Below are 19,039 nucleotides of genomic sequence, written 5' to 3' on the forward strand. Positions count from 1 at the left end.
CCCATCCTCAATGTTTTTCTTAATTTTACTCTCTTAAATTAGTATCTAGAATTCCCATGTTCTTATAGCCTTATTACCTATTGTATACATTTGTAAAAAACATCTAGTATTATACTGTATCTTTTTAGTTTTTTATTGTTATTATAAAGGTGATGTACAGAGTAATTACAGTTATATGCTTCAGGTAAAGAGTAAATTCTTTTTCTTTTGTCAATAGTGTTCAGAGTACTTTTCTCCTTGGACAATGTCACCCCTTCCCTCCTGCTCTTCCAGTTTTTCCCACCCATCCCAAACCACAAGTTATATAGTTCATTTTCAACATAATGTCTAGTGACTACCATTGCTGCATTTGTTTACCCTTTGCCCCTCCATTTATTGGCATGTTTTATGATTTGTCATAGCCAGGTGCTGGTGGTTCATACCTGTAATCCTAGCTACTAAGAAGGCTGAGATTTGAGATCATCATTCAAAGCCAGCCTGAGCAGCAGAGTCCATAAGACTCCAATTAAACTCCAAGAAAAAAAAAGCAAAGCTGGAAGTGGAGCTGTGGCTCAAGTTGTAGAGGACTAAGCTTGAGCAGAAAAAGCTCAAGGACAGTGCATAGGCCCTAAGATCAAGACCTAGGACCTGCACAAAAATCTTCCAAAACGTCATAAATGCAGATGGGTATCAGCGGCTTATGCCTCTAATCCTAGCTTCTCAGGAGGCTGAGATCTGAGGCCCGGGGTTCAAAGAAAACCCAGGCAGAAATTCCCAAGATTCATTTCTCTAATTAACCAGCAAATAAGCAGAAGTGGAGGTGGGGCTCAAGTGGCAGAGTGCCAGGCTTCAGCAAAAAAGCCAAGTGAGAGTATGAGGCCCAGAATTCAAGCCCCAGATCCCCGTCCCCCCCATGCAGCTGAGTGTTTGTGGCTCACAACTGAAATCCTCAATGTTACTCTTTAAATGTGCCTCAAAGGCCACTGTGTTAAAGACCAGGTCCCCAGTGGAACTATCAGGAAACCATAGGACTTTAAAACATTTTTAATTTTATTGTAAAGGTGATGTACAGAGGAGTTACAGTTACATAAGTAAAGTAAGGAGTACATTTCTTTTCAAACAGTGTTACCCCCTCCCTCATTTCCTCCCATTTTCCCTCCCCACTCCCAAGCAGGCACCCTTCTTCCCTAAGTTATAAAGTTCATTTCCAGCCTAGTATCTAGTGAGGATCACTGTTGCATCCATTTGCCCTTTATTCTCTGTTTTTGTGATTCCCCTTCCTGAGAGAGTCCAGTGAAAGACCTTCTGGTCTTTGAGGACGTGCCTTTGAAAAGGATTGTGGGACCCAAGTCTCTTTCACCTTCTCTTTGCCCCCTGGCTCATGAGGTGAGGATTTTTGCTCCACCTGTGAGCTGGGCATGGCATGCTGCCTCAATACTGACCTAAAGCAATGTGACCAATCAGTCATGGACTAACATTTCCAAGACCCTGAACCCAAATCACCTTTACATGTATAAGTTGATTATACCGAGTATTTTATTATAGTGACAAAAAGATGAGTGGCAAAGACATTCTTAAATCCTGTTTCTCAGGTTTCTCCAGGTTGTGATAACCCTAGGCTCTCGGTGCAATTTACCAAAACTAGATTCCCACTGCATAACTTGTTTAAGGCAACAACACATATCTTTAGTCACTCATGACCAAGGGCATTGAGTTATCATCACACTCCGTTAAGCAATGGGGACATGAAGTGTTGCCTTCAGAGAACCTGATGTCTGGTGAAGGCATGCTGGGAACAAGTCAATGGTGTAACCTGTAAGTAAAGATTATAATGAACACACACACAGCACATGAGATGGGACCAAATGATGGAAAGCAATAGCTGGGAGGGTCTAGAAAAGCTTTTCCTCTGAGAGAAGTGAATCCTTGAAGAAGGGCATAGAACTAAGTAGAATATTGAATTCGAAATTAATAACTTAAAAGCAAATAATGTGCTTTCTGAAGAGTAGATGCTCGTTCTGCACAAGTAAAAGGAAGAACTCAAAAAGTTTAAAGTTTTTGGATGACGCCCAGGTGGTACCTTTGGCTTTTTGAATGCTTGAATGTATATTTATTGATATGCTGAATGGTAGATCCAGTCACAAGAACCGAGAAGCCACCACTTACAAGGCTGAATGTTGAGTGTTTATTGGAACACTAGTGAGAGTCAGGAGACACTCCCGTCACAAAGCCCTACTGTCTTGAAAACAAGTGACACACAGTTTATATACCCCAAATCCACACGAGATGCATGAAGTTAATCTTAACAAAGTAGAAGGCAAATCACATGTGAACACAATCAAGGTAAATTAAAACAGTGTACACTCAAATATAAGAAAGATGTTAAATATAAGCCAAAACAAATCAAATGCGGACAAAACCAAGGGAATTCTAAGGAGAGTAAGGCTTTTCTGGAACTTATGGACTCAAAATACATTTTTAAATTAAAGAATGCAGTCTATTATTATGGCCTTTTTCTTAGACCACGTCTTCTTACTTCATTCCCTACGTAATTTTATTTACATAAAATTGAATCGTTGACTTTTTAAAAAGAGCATCAAGGATCAGGGTGATATAGAAATCTGAGTATATATAGCTTTAGAACAATCCACATTTCCTTAGCTCTATGAATTAGTGAGCTATAGATATATTTGTTACTCTAGTAGTGAAGGCAGGGATCACATTTTTTTTTAATTTTTATTGTCAAACTGATGTACAGAGAGGTTACAGTTTCATTGTTAGGCATTGGATACATTTCTTGTACTGTTTGTAACCTCCTCACTCATTCCCCCTCCCCCTCCCCCTTTTCTTCCCCACCCCCCCCGCCACCCCCGTGAATTGTTCAGTTGATTTACACTAAACAGTTTTGCAAGTATTGCTTTTGTAGTCGTTTGTCTTTTTATCCTGTGTCTCTCGATTTTGGTATTCCCTTTCACTTTCCTAGTTCTAATACCAGTATACACGGTTTCCAGTGTACTCAGATAAGATACAGAGATAGTGCAGGTACAACCACAGGAAGGGGATACAAGAGGATCATCAATAATAAAAGCTACGGTTTCATATGGCACGTTGAAAGTAATTACAACAGTGATAGAACAGTCGTTTCCATAACATGGAGTTCATTTCACTTCGCATCATCTTATGTGTTCATAAGGGTAGAGCTATTGGGCTCTTGGGATCACATGTTTTAATGTAAGTTTTACTGAGATGAGTAATGAAACATCAAGCCACAAGAACATTTATCAATGACCATTCATCTTTGAAACAATATTTTTATATTACAATTTAAAAAATACAACTGCATCCTCATGTTCCTGCCATCTTAAATATTTCTAAATGGTAAATTTATCTTTTAGAAGATACTCTTAAGAAATTAATGAAAAGTATGAGTTGACGGCATGATCTCAAGGTATATAGCCACATCAGACTTCCTTGCTATCTGTGAATGGTCCATTGCTATTCGTCATCTCGCTACTGACCACACATAGTTTCTCACGTTAGGCTGTTTAAAAGAGAAGCATAAATCTGTTCAGTTCCAGAATCATGCTCCAATTTCAACTTCATCAACAGCTGCCGCCCTGCCCTAGTTACAGGACCCACTGCCAAGTGTCTAAGATTCAGGTGAGCGCTCAGAGTAATGAGGATAATTATTACCTTTAAGATATTTCAAAAGATTAAGCTCTTATTAGAATTAATTATAGAGAACTCTCTTACCTGGCAGGGCCAGGGAATGGGGTGTTCTGGTTTATGGTTCCACTGAAAGGAAGAGAAATGAAAAGATTTAGTGCTCTTGAAATTCAGTCTGGCATTGTGCCAGGTGACTGGATTTTACCAGAGTGTTCTGCCTTGTCTAGATCATTACACTGATCAGATCCCTAAATGGCAGCAAGAGGAGTTTCAAAATTCTATGCACCTTAGCACAAATGATGTCCGACTCTCTTTCAAACTTCTAATTTATATGTTTATTTGTTTGTTTGCTTGTGTGGTCTCTGATAAAGGATGAAGTTGTTGCAACTCATTATTTCTGATCCCTAAGACAATCAATCTGAAACAGCAATATGAGTAGTAATAACTGAACAATAGCTGGGAAAACCTGTAAAAATTAAAGAATACCTCGATCACTTTCTGTTTCCTCTATGTTTATTTGCTAAGCTGTGGTAAGGCCTATTGTTATATTGGAAATGAACTTTACAATTTGGAGGGGGGGTCTGGAGGGAGTGAAAGTGGGAGAGAAACAAACGGTAACAGTGTTCAACAAGAAATGTACTCATTACCTTACATATGTAACTCTTAACCATTCTGCACATCACCTTGACAATAAGTTAAACTCTAAAAACAAAGCCTATCAATTGTTTTTGCATTGGATTAGCCTGAGAAATTCATGTCACTAATCAAATGACAGGGATGAAAATGACCCATTTTGGGGGGCCAGGAGTGTCAGGGTTACATCCATAGCTCCAAAGATAAGAGGAAAAAATCCTTCATTCTGGTTAGCAGTGCAAGTGACAAATCTTGCTACAAATTCCCTACCACTCTCTTCCAAAGAGCTAATGTATTGTTTAACCATTATCTTAAAGAAGGTATAAGCATAAGCATACTTTTATGTGTAGTTTAAGAAATACCGTGACACAGAGAGCCGAGTGCACTGAATTGCTTTCCTTTCATCCATTCGTCCTTGAGTAAGGACTTGGCTCACCGATGTTGACTCACCGATGTCTCACTGTGTTGACCACTTCCTCTCCGGGAGTTCTCCACGCCTCCACCGTAACACACTCACTGGACTATCTACCTGGCTGGCTTCTCAGCGGACTTGGCTGGCTTCCCTTTCCTCATCTTTCCTCTTTGGAACCGCTGTCCTCAGATTTTTCTGTTTCGATTCTGCTTTCTACTTGCATGCTGCCCTACTTTCACATCACTTCAATAGGATATGGATTGACCCCGTCTAATTTGATTTCCAGTTCTGACTGTTCTTCTTAGGTAGGGAGCATTTTCTTAAATGTTTTAGAATTTTCCATTACGAACATTCTGGTGTGGAGATTTTTTTTTCTCATAATTAATTTTATTTTTTTTCTCAAATTTTTATTATCAAACTGATGTGGTGTGGAGATTTTTAAAAGTGACACTCTCCTCTTAATTATTTTGTCCTTCATAGGTTATACACAAACGTTGTTGTTGAGATTTATGGTCCTTTAACTGAATCATTGCAAAGAAATTGAAATATGTTGAAGAGATAACATTTTTCAAATACTATATTATGTCCAGTTTCTTATTTTCCACACTTAGTTGTTTATTTTTTCACATTTTTAAGCATCAACTGGTTTTTATAAGAGGGCTTCATGATGACATGCAACACATAGAACTTAATTGAGATACAGCCCACATACGACATAATTTCTTTTTTTGTTGTTTTTTTTTGTTTATTTTTTATTGTCAAACTGATGTACAGAGAAGTTACAGTTTCATACATTAGGCATTGGATACATTTCTTGTACTGTTTGTTACCTCCTCTCTCATTCCCCCCTGCCCCCTCCCTCTTTCCCTCTCCCCCCATGAGTTGTTCAGTTGGTTTACACCAAACAGTTTTGCAAGTATTACTTTTGCAGTTGTTTGTCTTTTTACCCTGTGTCTCTCGATTTTGATATTCCCTTTCACTTTCCTAGTTCTAATACCAGTATATACAGTATCCAGTGTACTCAGATAAGATACAGTGATAGTGCAGGTACAACCACAGGAAGGGGATACAAGAGGATCATCAACAATAGACTCTATGGTTTCACTTGTCAAGAACATAATTTCTTGACTTAGGACATACAAATCAGTGGTTTCTTTTCTTCTCTCTCTCTTTCTTTCTCTCCCTCCCTCGCTTCCTCTTTCTCTCTCTCCTTCCTTTTTCCCGCTCTCTCTCTTTATTTCTTTCATTTCGTGTGTATGTATGTGTCTCTCTCTCTCTCTCTCTCTCTGTGTGTGTGTGTGTGTGTGTGTGTGTGTGTGTGTGTGTGTGCGTGTGTGTGTTACTGGAGCTTGCCGTCAGAACTTGGACACTTTCCCTTAGCTTACTTTGCTTAAGCCTAGCACTCTACCATTTGAACCACAGCTCCACTTGCAGCTTCTTGGTAGTTCATTGGAGATAAAGAGTGTCACTGAGTTTCCTGTCCAGGCTCAAAACAAAGATCACAGCCTCTTGAGTAGCTAGGATAATAGGCATGAGCCACCAGTGCCTAGCTTAGTCATCAGTCAATGTCAGAACATTTTCATAACTTCAAAAAGCAGCCCATTCTCTTTCATCCTCATTCCCTTCATCATCCTGAAACAGCCATTCATCTACTTTCTGCTTCTATAGGCTACTTTTGCCTCTTGTGGACATGAATAGAGTCATATATAATGAAATTTTTGTGGCTTCTTAAATTTAGCACATTTTCAAGGTTCATTCATATTGTAGCACATATTGCTAATTTCTTCCTTTTCATGAACACCGATAGTCCATTGTGTAGCTATACCAAAGTTTATTGGTCCATTTGCCTGTTGATGGACATGGGTTATTTTCATATTTTTGTTGTAGTTAATTATTGCTATAACACTTGTATTCAAGGTTTTGTGTGAATACACATTTTTACTTCTCCTTGGTACATTCATAGAAATGAAACTTTTGGCTTAAATGGAATCTTTGAAAGTGAACTTGAGTTCAATGTCTAGGCCCAACAGCAGTTGATTTCTGAAATGAGCATTAATAGAAAAGGCAAAGTCCTATGTTTAATCAGCTGAATAACTTCAGATGATTTTCAAAATGGCTTCACATGATTCTACTCTCACTCCATAATATAAGAGGGTCCCAATTTCTCCATGACTACTCAGTTATAGTTTTCTTAGTAGGAATAAGGTGGCATCTCACTGTGGTTTTCCCTACAGACTAACGCTATCAAGACTTTTTTTCACATGCTTACTGGACATTTCTATTTTTTTTTACTCTAGTATTTATTGCCATAGTGTTGAATTATCTTTCTTGTTGCCTCTAATATGATTTTTGTGTCATTCTATTCTGAAAACACATAGTATGTAAACATATTTTGTAAGTTATTCCTCTCCAAGTCATCTTTCCAGTGAAGAGGTGAAATTTCTGTAGGAGTTCACAGGTGCATTGCAGCCACAGTAAGGTTTTATGTTGCATAATCTAGCTTATTCCTGTCTTTGGTTATATTGTGTTATACACAAGCAATAATGGAACACAGACTCTTCTTTTTCCATTTGTTCTTGGCAATGTTTATATTCCTTAGTGCAGTGAAATATATAACTCTGGTATTTTATAGTTTTCTTCTTTAGAACTTTCTATTGAAATAAAAATAATTATGCTTTTCTTTTTGGCTCATGGATGTTAGCTTATTTCCCCAGAGTAGATTTATGATAGACAGACATATCTAACAGTTGGTATTTGGCTATTGTTCATGACTTCATTTAGTGGTGAGATGTTTCCTAGTTCCCATTCCCATATGCCATTCTTCCTAGTCTGTAACTTTTAGACTACCTTTGCTTGTTTTCATAGTTCCCTCCTGGCATATATTATGTAAGATATGGCATTAATGTCCATGAAGAACCAGAGAAGTATTGAATTGCATTTTTTTTTCATCTCCAACTTCCCAATCTCCTCTGCTCTTTTGTGTTGCTGCCTGGAATCTACAAGAAATACCTTCACCCACCTCTCCTTAGCTCTTGTGGCTACAACCTTATCGGGATGCAATAAGGTTTTAAAACCCAAAATATTAGAGTTTGGTGTGTGTGTGTGTGTGTGTGTGTGTGTGTGTGTGTGTGAAAATGATAGCCTTAAAAGACCATCAGTGTAGAGAGATCGTGTCTTTGGCTGTGGCCACTGTGAGCAAGTGGCCTTGGAGAGATAATTAATGACTCCTGCTGGTGGCAGGAGCCCACACCCGGAGACTGTGAACAGGAAAGGCATATGAGAATGTATGCATTTGTGAGTGTTTGGGAGTGAAAATGTTTGTAAACCGATGCCAACCTATCCTCTCTCTCATCCCAGCCTCTCCCAGGATTGCTACTGTAGAACGTTAACCAGCTGTTTCTTCCCTGCCCCTCAGCAGGAACACTTCCTCCACTGAAATGTCCCTCTGCCTGGGAGATCTGTAATCGTTTTTTTTCTGATCTTTCCTGTGTTTCACCTCAATCAAAACTGCCACTATCTTTTTCAGTCAACGAATCTTTCCATCCTAAAGTTACCATGTATTCACTTGTTTCTCATTTCTTACTGCACAGGTATATCAATTCAGTTTAAAGTCTCTGTGACTCCTTTAGAACGACGCAGAAAAGCAGCAAATTATGTATGAGATGGGAGAAAAGAGACAGGGACAAAGAGAAAAAAGTAAACTATAAATTGCCAAAAGGGAAAGTAGCGGGAGAGGTGAGCAAGGCATTTGATATCTGTTTAGTGTTACTAGAGAAACCTACAGTTACTGTACAAATGTATGCACTCAGAGTAATGTTTAAATAATCAAATTCCAGCAATCTTTCCTACTTCCCACCAGATATATCCCTAACTGTGTAGACTCTTCTGTTTAAAATCCCATCAGAATGAAAATGAGAGTGACTTATTCTCTCGATACTTCCTTTTATTTCTATAAATCCATTTCTCAGTGGCCAACTAGTGCTATGAAATATGTATCAGGGTACTAGCTCTGGAAATGTTAACCGTCTTCATGTAGACTCAAGGTAGTTCATGCTTTTACTCATTGCCAGTACATATCTAACTGACAAGTCTGCAACCTAATGTACAGCAATAACAACCAATGGAGACGGAGAGTTTATCATATGTGTGTGTTTATCACACACATTTATGTTTATGTGTGTATATGTGTGTGTTTATCACACACTTCAGAACTTACTCTTGTTATGTTCCCTCTCCATCTCATGTTGGCCCTGTATGTATGCTTGGTGGCAGTTGAGTAAATAGAGGCAAAGGTGACTGAATAATTTGACCAGCTTCCTCAGTAAGGCATAGAAAAGAATCACAGTTGCCTGCAGGGAATTAAACCACAGCGCTATTGTCTTGACCCCCATCCATGTATGTGACTCTTTTATAGGACAAGCCTTCATTGGTTGTTTTTATTTTATTTATTTACTTTTTTTTACACCAAGGAAACTTTTTATTAAAGTGTGAATTACCAGTTATTTAAAAATACACGGGAAAACACAAACATACAAAGGCAGTATCATACAACTGATTTCTAAACTCAGTATTTTTGAGATACGAAACAATGATCACTACCCTACAAGTCAGTTTACTGACATAAATTGATTTTTAAGTTGGTCTACAATTGTTTGTTCAATTTTGCTTATGCTACTGAATTTTTAAATTTTATCCTATATCAGAATTGTTTTGATATGTAATACTTTTTACTTATTTTTATATGTTTACTTCTAAAAGTAGTATAGAGTTGATTTTTGGAATTATTCTTAGGAAAGTCCCCTAAATTATAGTAATTCAAATGCAGTTGCTCTCTGTAAATAATTGCCATTTGGGATTATCTACAAAAAGACCCACCTATTTAAAAGGCAACATTTTAATGGGCAAACTATGAGGGTTGGAGGCAGGATTACTAAAGAAAACAAAATGCTATCCTACTGCTACTAGTTTCTGGTCGACCACAGGTGACTTTATAGTTGCCCATTTTATATGTCCTTTTCTAAAGTAACAGACTTTACCAATTATGTTACTCATCCAAATAAATTGACCTTTAAACTATCATACTTGAGCTGCTTGAAATAAATTGTTCTCTTAATTTAAGAGCCCTAACCATAAAAGTAGTAAACCCCACTTTGTTCCACAATTAGAATGCTGAGTCAAAGATTGCCTATAAGATAAGATGTGTGGCTATCTTCTAACCCTAATCAGTCATGAAGAAAGACCTTCAAGAGCTCTGTAAACTAACAGATGCAGTAATGACTTCAGCTATCAACACACAATAATGAGCCAGCAGAATCAAAAGGGTACACTCTTCAGGGAGAAACTGGCTTGTCTAAAACAAGAGGGTATATATCCTCCTATAAAATAAGAATGCATGGGAATAAAAAAAGAACTACAATAAACTTGTACAGAGATGGTTCTGATTTTTATGTAAGTATATTTAAACTACCTGTGCCCAAATGACTGGAAATTTTCTTTTCTTTTTCTTAACATAATACTGATTGGTGATAAACTGGTCCTAATTCCTTACAAAACTGTTATTCCTTGTATTTATCTACTGTATCCTCACTGTACTGCAATTAATTTATAAGCTGGGCCTGCCCAGCCTGACTATAAAGCCTCTTTAGAAATAACCAGATGCATTAAATAAAGGCATCTTTCAGAATTCTGCACTTCAAGACAGCATATGAAGAACCAGCAACTGATCTTCCAATGTAAACATCGCTCATGTACATTACCAAAGAAAGAGAGCGCAATTTACTAACTACTCCTTCCTTATAAGAACCTCAGTAGCTGCAAGCAGTTTGTTTTTGCAAACCATTCCAATACTTATTAATTCCAAAGATCCGAACACCATGTAGTTGTGGCATTTGGGGAATAAGCACACTCAGAAGAGAAGCTGTATGTAGGACGAAGTGAGTTGGATCATACTTCGTATAGAAACTTGCCAGAAAATATAGAATTATTGGAGAAATTGTGAAAAACTTCCGTGAAGATGTAAACTGTACTCCACAGTCGAGTTGTTCCCAATGAGTTAGGAGCCTTGCTTTACCCTGGTCAGGGGTTTCAAAAGGTGTTCCTTTCACTGCATGCAAAAATCCATACATCCCCAAGTTATGTATAATAGTTGTTAAGGTCCAAGCAGCAGGAACACTGAAGAAGGGAATGGTGAGTAAGACAATATGAAGCAAGCCAACTCCCAATGCACAGGTCGGCCGCCTCCCCCGGCTGTTCATGACACAGGTATTTGGATTCACTTCACTGTGGGCCACTCCAACATTCATGTGTGCTCCGCCATCCCACTCGGGGCAGCCCGCACAGCGCAGGACCAGCCCGGCGGCCATGGCTGCGTCTCCTCACCTACCCAATGCCTGCTCATTGCTTGTTTTTAAAACGACATTTTCTGGGTAAGCTGCATACATCCAGGGCAGAATGGTGCTGAGGTCATCACAGGTAAACTACTTGTGGCCTTTGGAGAATTCCTAGAGCCTTCATTGCCCTGGAAAATATTCTGCGTGTTGTTGTGACTATCATCATACTTTCAAACTTCTAACCTCCAAGAAGGACGTTATAGGGTTCGAGGGAGGGGATTCCATGGCCCTCCAAGAGCCCACCACTCAGAGACAGTCTCAGCAAAAAGATGGATTTATTGGGGATGCAAAAAGCGAACTGACCAGCCAGGGACTCAGCACAGACTCGGGAGCTGCCACTTCTAATGTCCAAGAAGGACAGGAACTGCTGAGAAGACAGAAGAGTTAGGTAGTCATTCTCCAGATCTTGTCAACTATGTTGATTTCTGAGCCAAATCTTAGTGTTCCATGTCTGCTGGCCTGAGGCTGTTTTGCTCCCCTGCATCTCTTCCAGTGAGCTCTCTATTTGGATACTAATTTCTCCTCTCATCACTGTGTCTGGAGTCTGCATTGTCTAGAAGACAAACAACTTCTGATGCCACCATCCTCAGCATCCAGGTTTCCACAGGGATTTAGAAAAAATATAGCCTGGTTTTCATTAGATTCTGATTTCTACGTGTGTGTACGCGCGCCAGTCCTGGGGCTTGAACTCTGGGCTTGGGCACGGTCCCTCAGCACTTTTGCTCAATGCCAGTCTTCTGCCAAGGGAAGCCACAGCTTCACTTCTGGTGCTTCTCTGGTATTTGCTAATAGGAGATAAGAGATCCATTGTCTTACCACGGAGTCTGGCTTTGAACCAGGATCCTCAGATCTCAGCCTCCCAAGAAATGAGTGGCCGGAGCCACTGAAGTCCAGAAAATTGCTGTTTCTTTTGAAGGGACAATTGAATTAGACTGCCTATGGATAGAAGGATGCAAAATGCATGAATTTGTGAGGCCTAGAGCAAAAGTATTAAAACCTTGAAGAAATATTTTTATTTTTCTAGAAATACGTTCCTTTTTTACAAAGTTGTGTAAGTCTAGTTAGACAAATGATGCTTAGAAAAACCGGATTATTTCTTACTAAACTATGGAAAATAATCCATTTCCAGGAAGAAAATATAAATACATTATTTTTCTTTGGGCTTATGCTGAAAGGTCTGAGGATATAACCTTTAACAAGATTAAGATGAAAGTTAATTAATGACAAATACAGATGGAGTTTGGTATAGGATTTCAAAGGAGTTGAAAAAATAAATGGTTTATGAAGAAAGTATTAAAAAAAAAGAAATAAATATTGTGTTGGATTGTATGGTGAAAAAAGTCAGAGAAAAATATTCCCAAGGTATTCTATTTGATTGGTATATAAATCATATAGAAAAAAAGGAAGAATAATGATCAGAGATACTAACTTGTCAAAATCTACTTGTCATATTAAAAACTGTTAACGCAGTTGAATGCTAGTAAAATACAGAAATATGGTCCTAGGCTATGGTGACTCGTATGATTGAATCTCATGACATCATAGCATAATGTATCATCCAAGTATCTGTGCAAGCATAGTTCATGCCCTTATGTACACTACAGAACATCTGATAGCAAATCACTGTTACTAATAGTGTATTTACCATACTATGCTACATTTTAGTCATTATTTTAGAATATACTTCCACTGGTAAACAACGTTTTCTGTAAGACACAATGCCCTATGAATCTGTCTGATTCTCTGACATGCTGTGTTTATCGTGCCATCCTGGTGCAATCGAGAATGACTTAGATCAACTAGATTTTTGTAAGTGCATTCTGTCATTCTCACAATGGCAAAATCAACTCATGTATCATTTTTCAGAATATTTCCCATTCAATAAGTGACATCAAACTGTAATGGAATTTATTTTATGACAAAGACTATAAGAAGGATTTTTCAGTAAATCTCTTCACTCTGGCCTCTTTCAAGGTGACGGACTAAATTTTACACTATAGAACTTAAATAGGGCTATCTTCTTCCGAATTTATAGAGCTGTTTGCTCTATAATCCACTTTTTTGGTTTGCCTTTTATTCATCCATAAGAACAATGCCGATGCTACCATCAAGACTATGAAACAAATGAGCTTTTCTATTTCCTGTCAGACTGTTGGAAATCTAAATGGCATAGATATTGTGAATGCTGAATCAAAGGTGTTTAAGTGGCGTGCTGTACTATGCTGCACAATTACGAATCCTAGCAGTCTTTTCAGCCATTCAGACCTAGTGGAGCTAATTAACTGCTCTGGCAGCAGGAAGATGGGCAAAGTGATCCCCAGTTGCTGAGTGGCTGTAAGGTATTTAATTTGAACAATAGATGAATTAAAGGGCAGCAGTTAGAGTATCAGCAGATAGAGTATGCCTACTTAAATGCTTCTCATTCAGTTTCAAAATCACCAGCCCAAAGAATTATTTTAGCATTTTTTTCTAACATTAAGATGGTCTTACATTGCAAATGCCAGCAAGAGAAGATATCCTGTAATTCAGCATTTTCAAATCCAGGAGAACTTTAGGAAAATACACACTCATGTAAAGGCTGGTTTATGGTGTTAGGAAATGAACAGGTAAGGATTTTTCTAAGCTTATATGAAGGGGGAGAGGAATAATACCAGCTCATCTACTGGTGATTAATTTGAAAAAACTGAGAAATCTATGTAGGCTCCATTGAATATGCCACTAATTACCACTCTTGCACTTCAAACTCATCCTTGTTCTCAGAAAGAACAACGTCCTTGAAGTACATCCTGAGTGCACCATAATAGAGTCAGCTTCTGACAAAGTCCAGACCGATTCCTCTCCCATCCCACCCTTATTTCCTCTCCATGGCTATTGCCTTTTATATTTGGGAAGGAGGAACCTAGATTGGATTGGAAAGGTGTTTCCAAATATTATTTCTTTTAATTCCAATAAGGATCTATAAGAAACTACATTCCTGCAAATTACCAATCCCAGTCAGCTGTCCCCAAACTAATTTGCTATGGTAAACCTTCATGTAAACCTCCCAGGACTCTTTACGTCTCTCAGATCTGCCCTCATTTTCCATGCTCTCCTCCCAAGAATATTTCAGATTTCATAAGGAGTGAACAATGCCTATTGCTGGCTTCCCTACCTCTTAGCTAGTCTAGCTGCTTCTGGTGAGGAAGAGTGGATTCTGGTGAGAGAAGGTTGGAGTTTCCCATGTGCCATCAGTAGGACTTCAGCTCCAATTGGAAGTGGAAAGTGCTTGCAGGTTTCCTGGAGCTGCTGAAACACTTTGACTCGGGTAGCGTGGCTTACACCACTCACAACAGAATCTCTGACTGGGAACTGCAAATTCAAAGTCCAGGTGCAGGCAGGGCCGCGTGGCCTGACGGGGTTCTAGGGAAGAATCCTTTCCAGCCTGCTCTTAGCTTCTGGTGTTGCCAGCAATCCTTGGCATTTTTGAGTTTCTGTTCTTCTCACACCAGTTTCTGCCTCACATGGCTGCTGTCCCTTTTGTTTGTTTTTGCTAGTCCTGGGCCTTGGACGCAGGGCCTGAGCACTGTCCCTGGCTTCTTTTTGCTCAAGGCTAGCACTCTGCCACTTGAGCCACAGCGCCACTTCTGGCTTTTTCTGTTTATGTGCTGGTGAGGAATCGAACCCAGGGTTTCGTGCATGCTAGGCAAGCACTCTACGGCTAAGCCACATTCCCAGCCCTTGGCTGCTGTCCTTTTCTGCTATTCATGTTCCATCTTTTAGGGCAATAATCCTTGGATTCACAGACATGAATCTTTGGATTCATTTTCACCTTAACTGAGTATATTGACAATGACCAGATTGCCAAATATGGCCACAGTCTGAAGTCCCAGGGGGACACGCAATTTGGGAGGGAAGACTATTTACTCAGGATTGTGTAACGTAAGTGCTCTTTAGTTTAAATATGTGGACATTCCTGTTACTATCATTATTTTATTTTTTGATGGTTGTATTTCTTATACATGTAGCTAACTTGTTTCAAATCAAGCAGTTAGATAGGTGGATGTAATACGTCCATTCATAAACATTATTTATCATTATTAACCATCTAGAGTTCAGACCCACTTAGGAATACACCAGATTTTCTTATTTGAAGAGTACTTTAAATTTGCATATAGAGTGAAGATTTTTTTTGTTGTTTTGTGCCACTTACCAGGGTGTGAGCTCAGGGCCTTGCAGTCTCACTGAGCATTACTTCCTCTCTCATAGCTGGCATGCCCTAGCATTTGAGCCATACTTCCAGTCTGGTATTTTGGTGGAGTCATTGATAGAATCATCCAGGCTTTTCCACTTTGAACCATACATAGTTCTCCACGTCTCAGCCTCCTAAGGTGTGAATGACCAGAGCCCTAAAGCTTACTCAAACACATAGTACAATAACCGATAAAAATACATTATTTAACTATAACTAAATTTCAGCAGCCAGGTGCTGCTGGCTCATGCCTGTAATGTTAGCTACTCAGGACACTGAGATCTGTCAACTGCGTTTCGAAGCCAGTCCAGGCAAAAAAGTTGGTGAGACTCTTGCTGCCAAGGAATCCCCGGAAAACCCGAAGTGGTGCTGTGGCTCAAAGTGGTAGAGTACTAGCTTTGAGTGATAAAACTCAGGAAGAGTACCCAGGCTCTGAGTTCAAGCCCCATGACCGACAAAAAAAAAAAGCAGATGTGATCACTGTCATTTGCTTCTGAATACTTTCAAGGAAGACAAGCTGAAAACATAGCTGAGCTCCGCACCTAACCCTTTTCCCTTTTCTGCCAGTGCCCAAAAGTGACTACCACCGGGAAGCTGGAATAAATCAGCCCATGTACTTTGCTTCTTATTCCATAAAACACCATCTCTTCAGGTTTAATATTATAAACATTCATGGCAACTGGATCTCACTGCACCTTTTCTTTTCTAATTTCTTTTCTGATTCCATTCTTATCGACCCTAGAGAAACTAGTTGTATGAAGCTATGTACAAAAACGGTTATCACAGTCCTGCTGGCAAAAGTGAAATTTTTTTTTTTTTTTTTTTTTTTTTTTGCCAGTCCTGGGCCTTGGACTCAGGGCCTGAGCACTGTCCCTGGCTTCTTCCCGCTCAAGGCTAGCACTCTGCCACTTGAGCCACAGCGCCGCTTCTGGCCGTTTTCTGTATATGTGGTGCTGGGGAATCGAACCTAGGGCCTCGTGTATCCGAGGCAGGCACTCTTGCCACTAGGCTATATCCCCAGCCCAAAAGTGAAAAATTTTAAACTATAAGAATGGAATCCTCTGAAGGAGAGTAAGTATGAATAAAACACATTTTACCATTTACATAGAATTCTATCCAGCAGCTAAACTGAATGGATAGGGTATGTAGAATTTAACATAAGAAAAATACAAATCATGTATGTAAAATAAGTGTTTTTAAAAGCTCAGTTTCTGAAAAATACAAATAATTAAATAAACCTATTTAATAATAAACCTTCTGCTATGTGTACTTTCTCTATCTGAATTTATTGTTGAGTTCATAGTTCAAGCTACCTTCAAGATAAAAGGGTTTAGATATGGTCAACACACTGAAATAAATTCAACACACTAGCAAAATCACATCCCTTCCTTGTCACTGACTTCATTGTGAGAAGTCAAAAACTTTAAAACATTTCTAAGAACTTCCCTCACTTACTGTCACTGTGAACAATAGCCCAGATCGGCAGTGCTGTTGAGAAGCCTGGACTGCAAGGAGTTATGCTAAGATATCTTACTATAGCAACTTCATTCTGCAAAAGTTTTAGCTAATTCCTTTTTGTGCATCTTCAACATTGCACTTCAACTACCGCAGTATCCCAATGTTCTCTGTAGACAAGAGTAAATAATCTTCACTATTACCTCCAGCCTGTTAAACTATAGCGGTATGAGAATAATGCATGCGTACATATTGCTACAGTCAGTGGATACACAATCAATAAGACAATCTTGCTCAGTAATCCAATAAAGCAGCGCTTTATTACCTGACAGGCAATGCTAGCTTGAAAGATGTTAACATAAAAATATCCAGCACGGTGACACTTCACACAAAGAAGCACTTATCTGTGGGGTCATAGAAAAATATAATGCCCTCGGTTTCAGTCAGTGAGGTAACAGAGTGATTCTCGAATCTGTCAGAGTAAACCCATCAGACTTGCTGTGCATTATGCTTTTCCTAGGTAGAGCTTACCACACTAGCAATTATGCAGTTATTTGTGAAATTACTCAACTAAGGTTTTGCTTCCCTGCTGGACTGAATGACCTCAGTTACCGTGCTCAGGATTTTCAAGGCAGACATCTGAAAAAAAACAAGTATGGTGAACATATTCACAAAAACTAACTCAAACCAATGATGTCAACGAAAACGCATAAAAGTTCAGATAATATTTTACTATTTGCAAAACGTGTGTTGTGAGTGAGAAATGATTGTAAACACAATGAAGACATTTCAACAAACCATGAGCAGTCATAACCGTACAGAAATGGCCAATATGCCACACATCTGCTGCCATTTCTGACTTCTGTGGCTTTGGCAGACCTCACGGTTTTCTGGGCATTGTGCCACGAGGACCCACAGTCTCCAGAACATCCTTGACATTGGGCAATCGCCTCTTCCAACCAATCAGATTTGGCTCAGGAGAGAAGACTTAGTTAATCTCTGCATTTCCATGAGAAAATGGAGGCTTCCTACCAAGTCTCTTTTCCTGTGAAACTCAGGGCCAATTATCACACCCTCTCTTGATTGGGGTATTTCCCTTCTCTCTTTGCTTTCATTCTATTCATGCATATATAACTTTAGCTTTATTGTTGCAAGTCATCTGAAATATATATTGGAAAATGCTAGCTATTAGATGTATAAATAAAATTGTCTTCCTTAAACCACATAAATAGTGGATATTAACTTCAGCTCAGTAAAAACATTAAGTAGATGAACTTCTGATTTTGAGGAAAACTAGTTTTGTAAACAAGTATATAAAGAAAAAATGTTGCATCTGTGTTATTTTTAAAATCTTTATCTCAGTGGGAGAAACATATGGAAATCTTCACTCCTCTTTATGCCAGAAAGTTAATGAAGCTGAGACCTAAGTACAAGCTACCATTAGCAGTTTGAAAAAGAGATCTTGACACTGGGCTCCGGTGGCTCATGTATGTAATCTTAACTACCCAGTAGGTTAAGATCTGAGGATTGTGGTTCAAAGCCAACCTGGGCAGGAAAGTCTGTGAGGCTTTTATTTCCACTTTAAGTGGCACTGTGGTTCAAGTGGTAGAGCATTAGCCTTGAGCTGAGGCGCTCTGGAACAGGGCCCAGAGTTCAAGCCCCAGGACCAAGGTGGGGCGGGGGGGTGGAGAGAGATCTTGACATTCTGAATTATTTCTGTAAATGTCCATATGAAGCATAAAAATTAGATTGACACACAGTGTTGGTTCTAGGTTCCTAATTAAATCTGAAAGGTTTATTATAGAGACAATTGGAGTTCTGTGTCAAGTGTTTAATTTATAGATTGATTAAACAAGGTGTTACTATTTAGTATTGTTTCAACATATTAAACATGTTAAACTGTTGCTTTTTTAAAAATCATTTTTAGTCATAACTATGATTACTTGCTATGAAATTCTTGGTCATAAATACTTTGTTTTTTCCATGAAAAGATATTCTACTTATAAATTTTATTTGGATATTGATAAAAGCTGTTCAAAGGATCCACTGACCTTTGGAGGAGCCAGAATTGATCTTCCAGCAGGGAGAACAAAGAAAAGGGCAAGGCTGAGATCCAAAAGAAATTTGACAGCATCAGAACAAACACTACAAGAGTGGACAAAGGAATGCAGGGAGTATGAAAACTAAGGAGTAGCTATACACAAGACTCCGCTTGTCAAGGCCAAGGCTAGAAAATCTATTGTAGAGTCATAATTGAGTTTTAAGTGCTAAATCACC

The 19,039-nt window shown here is 38.9% G+C and overlaps 1 protein-coding gene across 1 annotated transcript; it reads right to left on the bottom strand.

The window, feature by feature from the left end:
- Nucleotides 1–10,490: 10,490 nt before the first annotated feature.
- Nucleotides 10,491–11,060, bottom strand: LOC125360650 (ORM1-like protein 1). Its single transcript, XM_048358680.1, has one exon. The coding sequence runs from the start codon at nt 11,050–11,052 to the stop codon at nt 10,495–10,497; it is 558 nt and encodes a 185-aa protein (XP_048214637.1). The 5' UTR covers nt 11,053–11,060; the 3' UTR covers nt 10,491–10,494.
- Nucleotides 11,061–19,039: the final 7,979 nt, after the last annotated feature.

Source organism: Perognathus longimembris, chromosome 12 (genome assembly GCF_023159225.1).
Source record: "Perognathus longimembris pacificus isolate PPM17 chromosome 12, ASM2315922v1, whole genome shotgun sequence".
In the NCBI taxonomy this organism is placed as follows: Eukaryota; Metazoa; Chordata; class Mammalia; order Rodentia; family Heteromyidae; genus Perognathus; species Perognathus longimembris.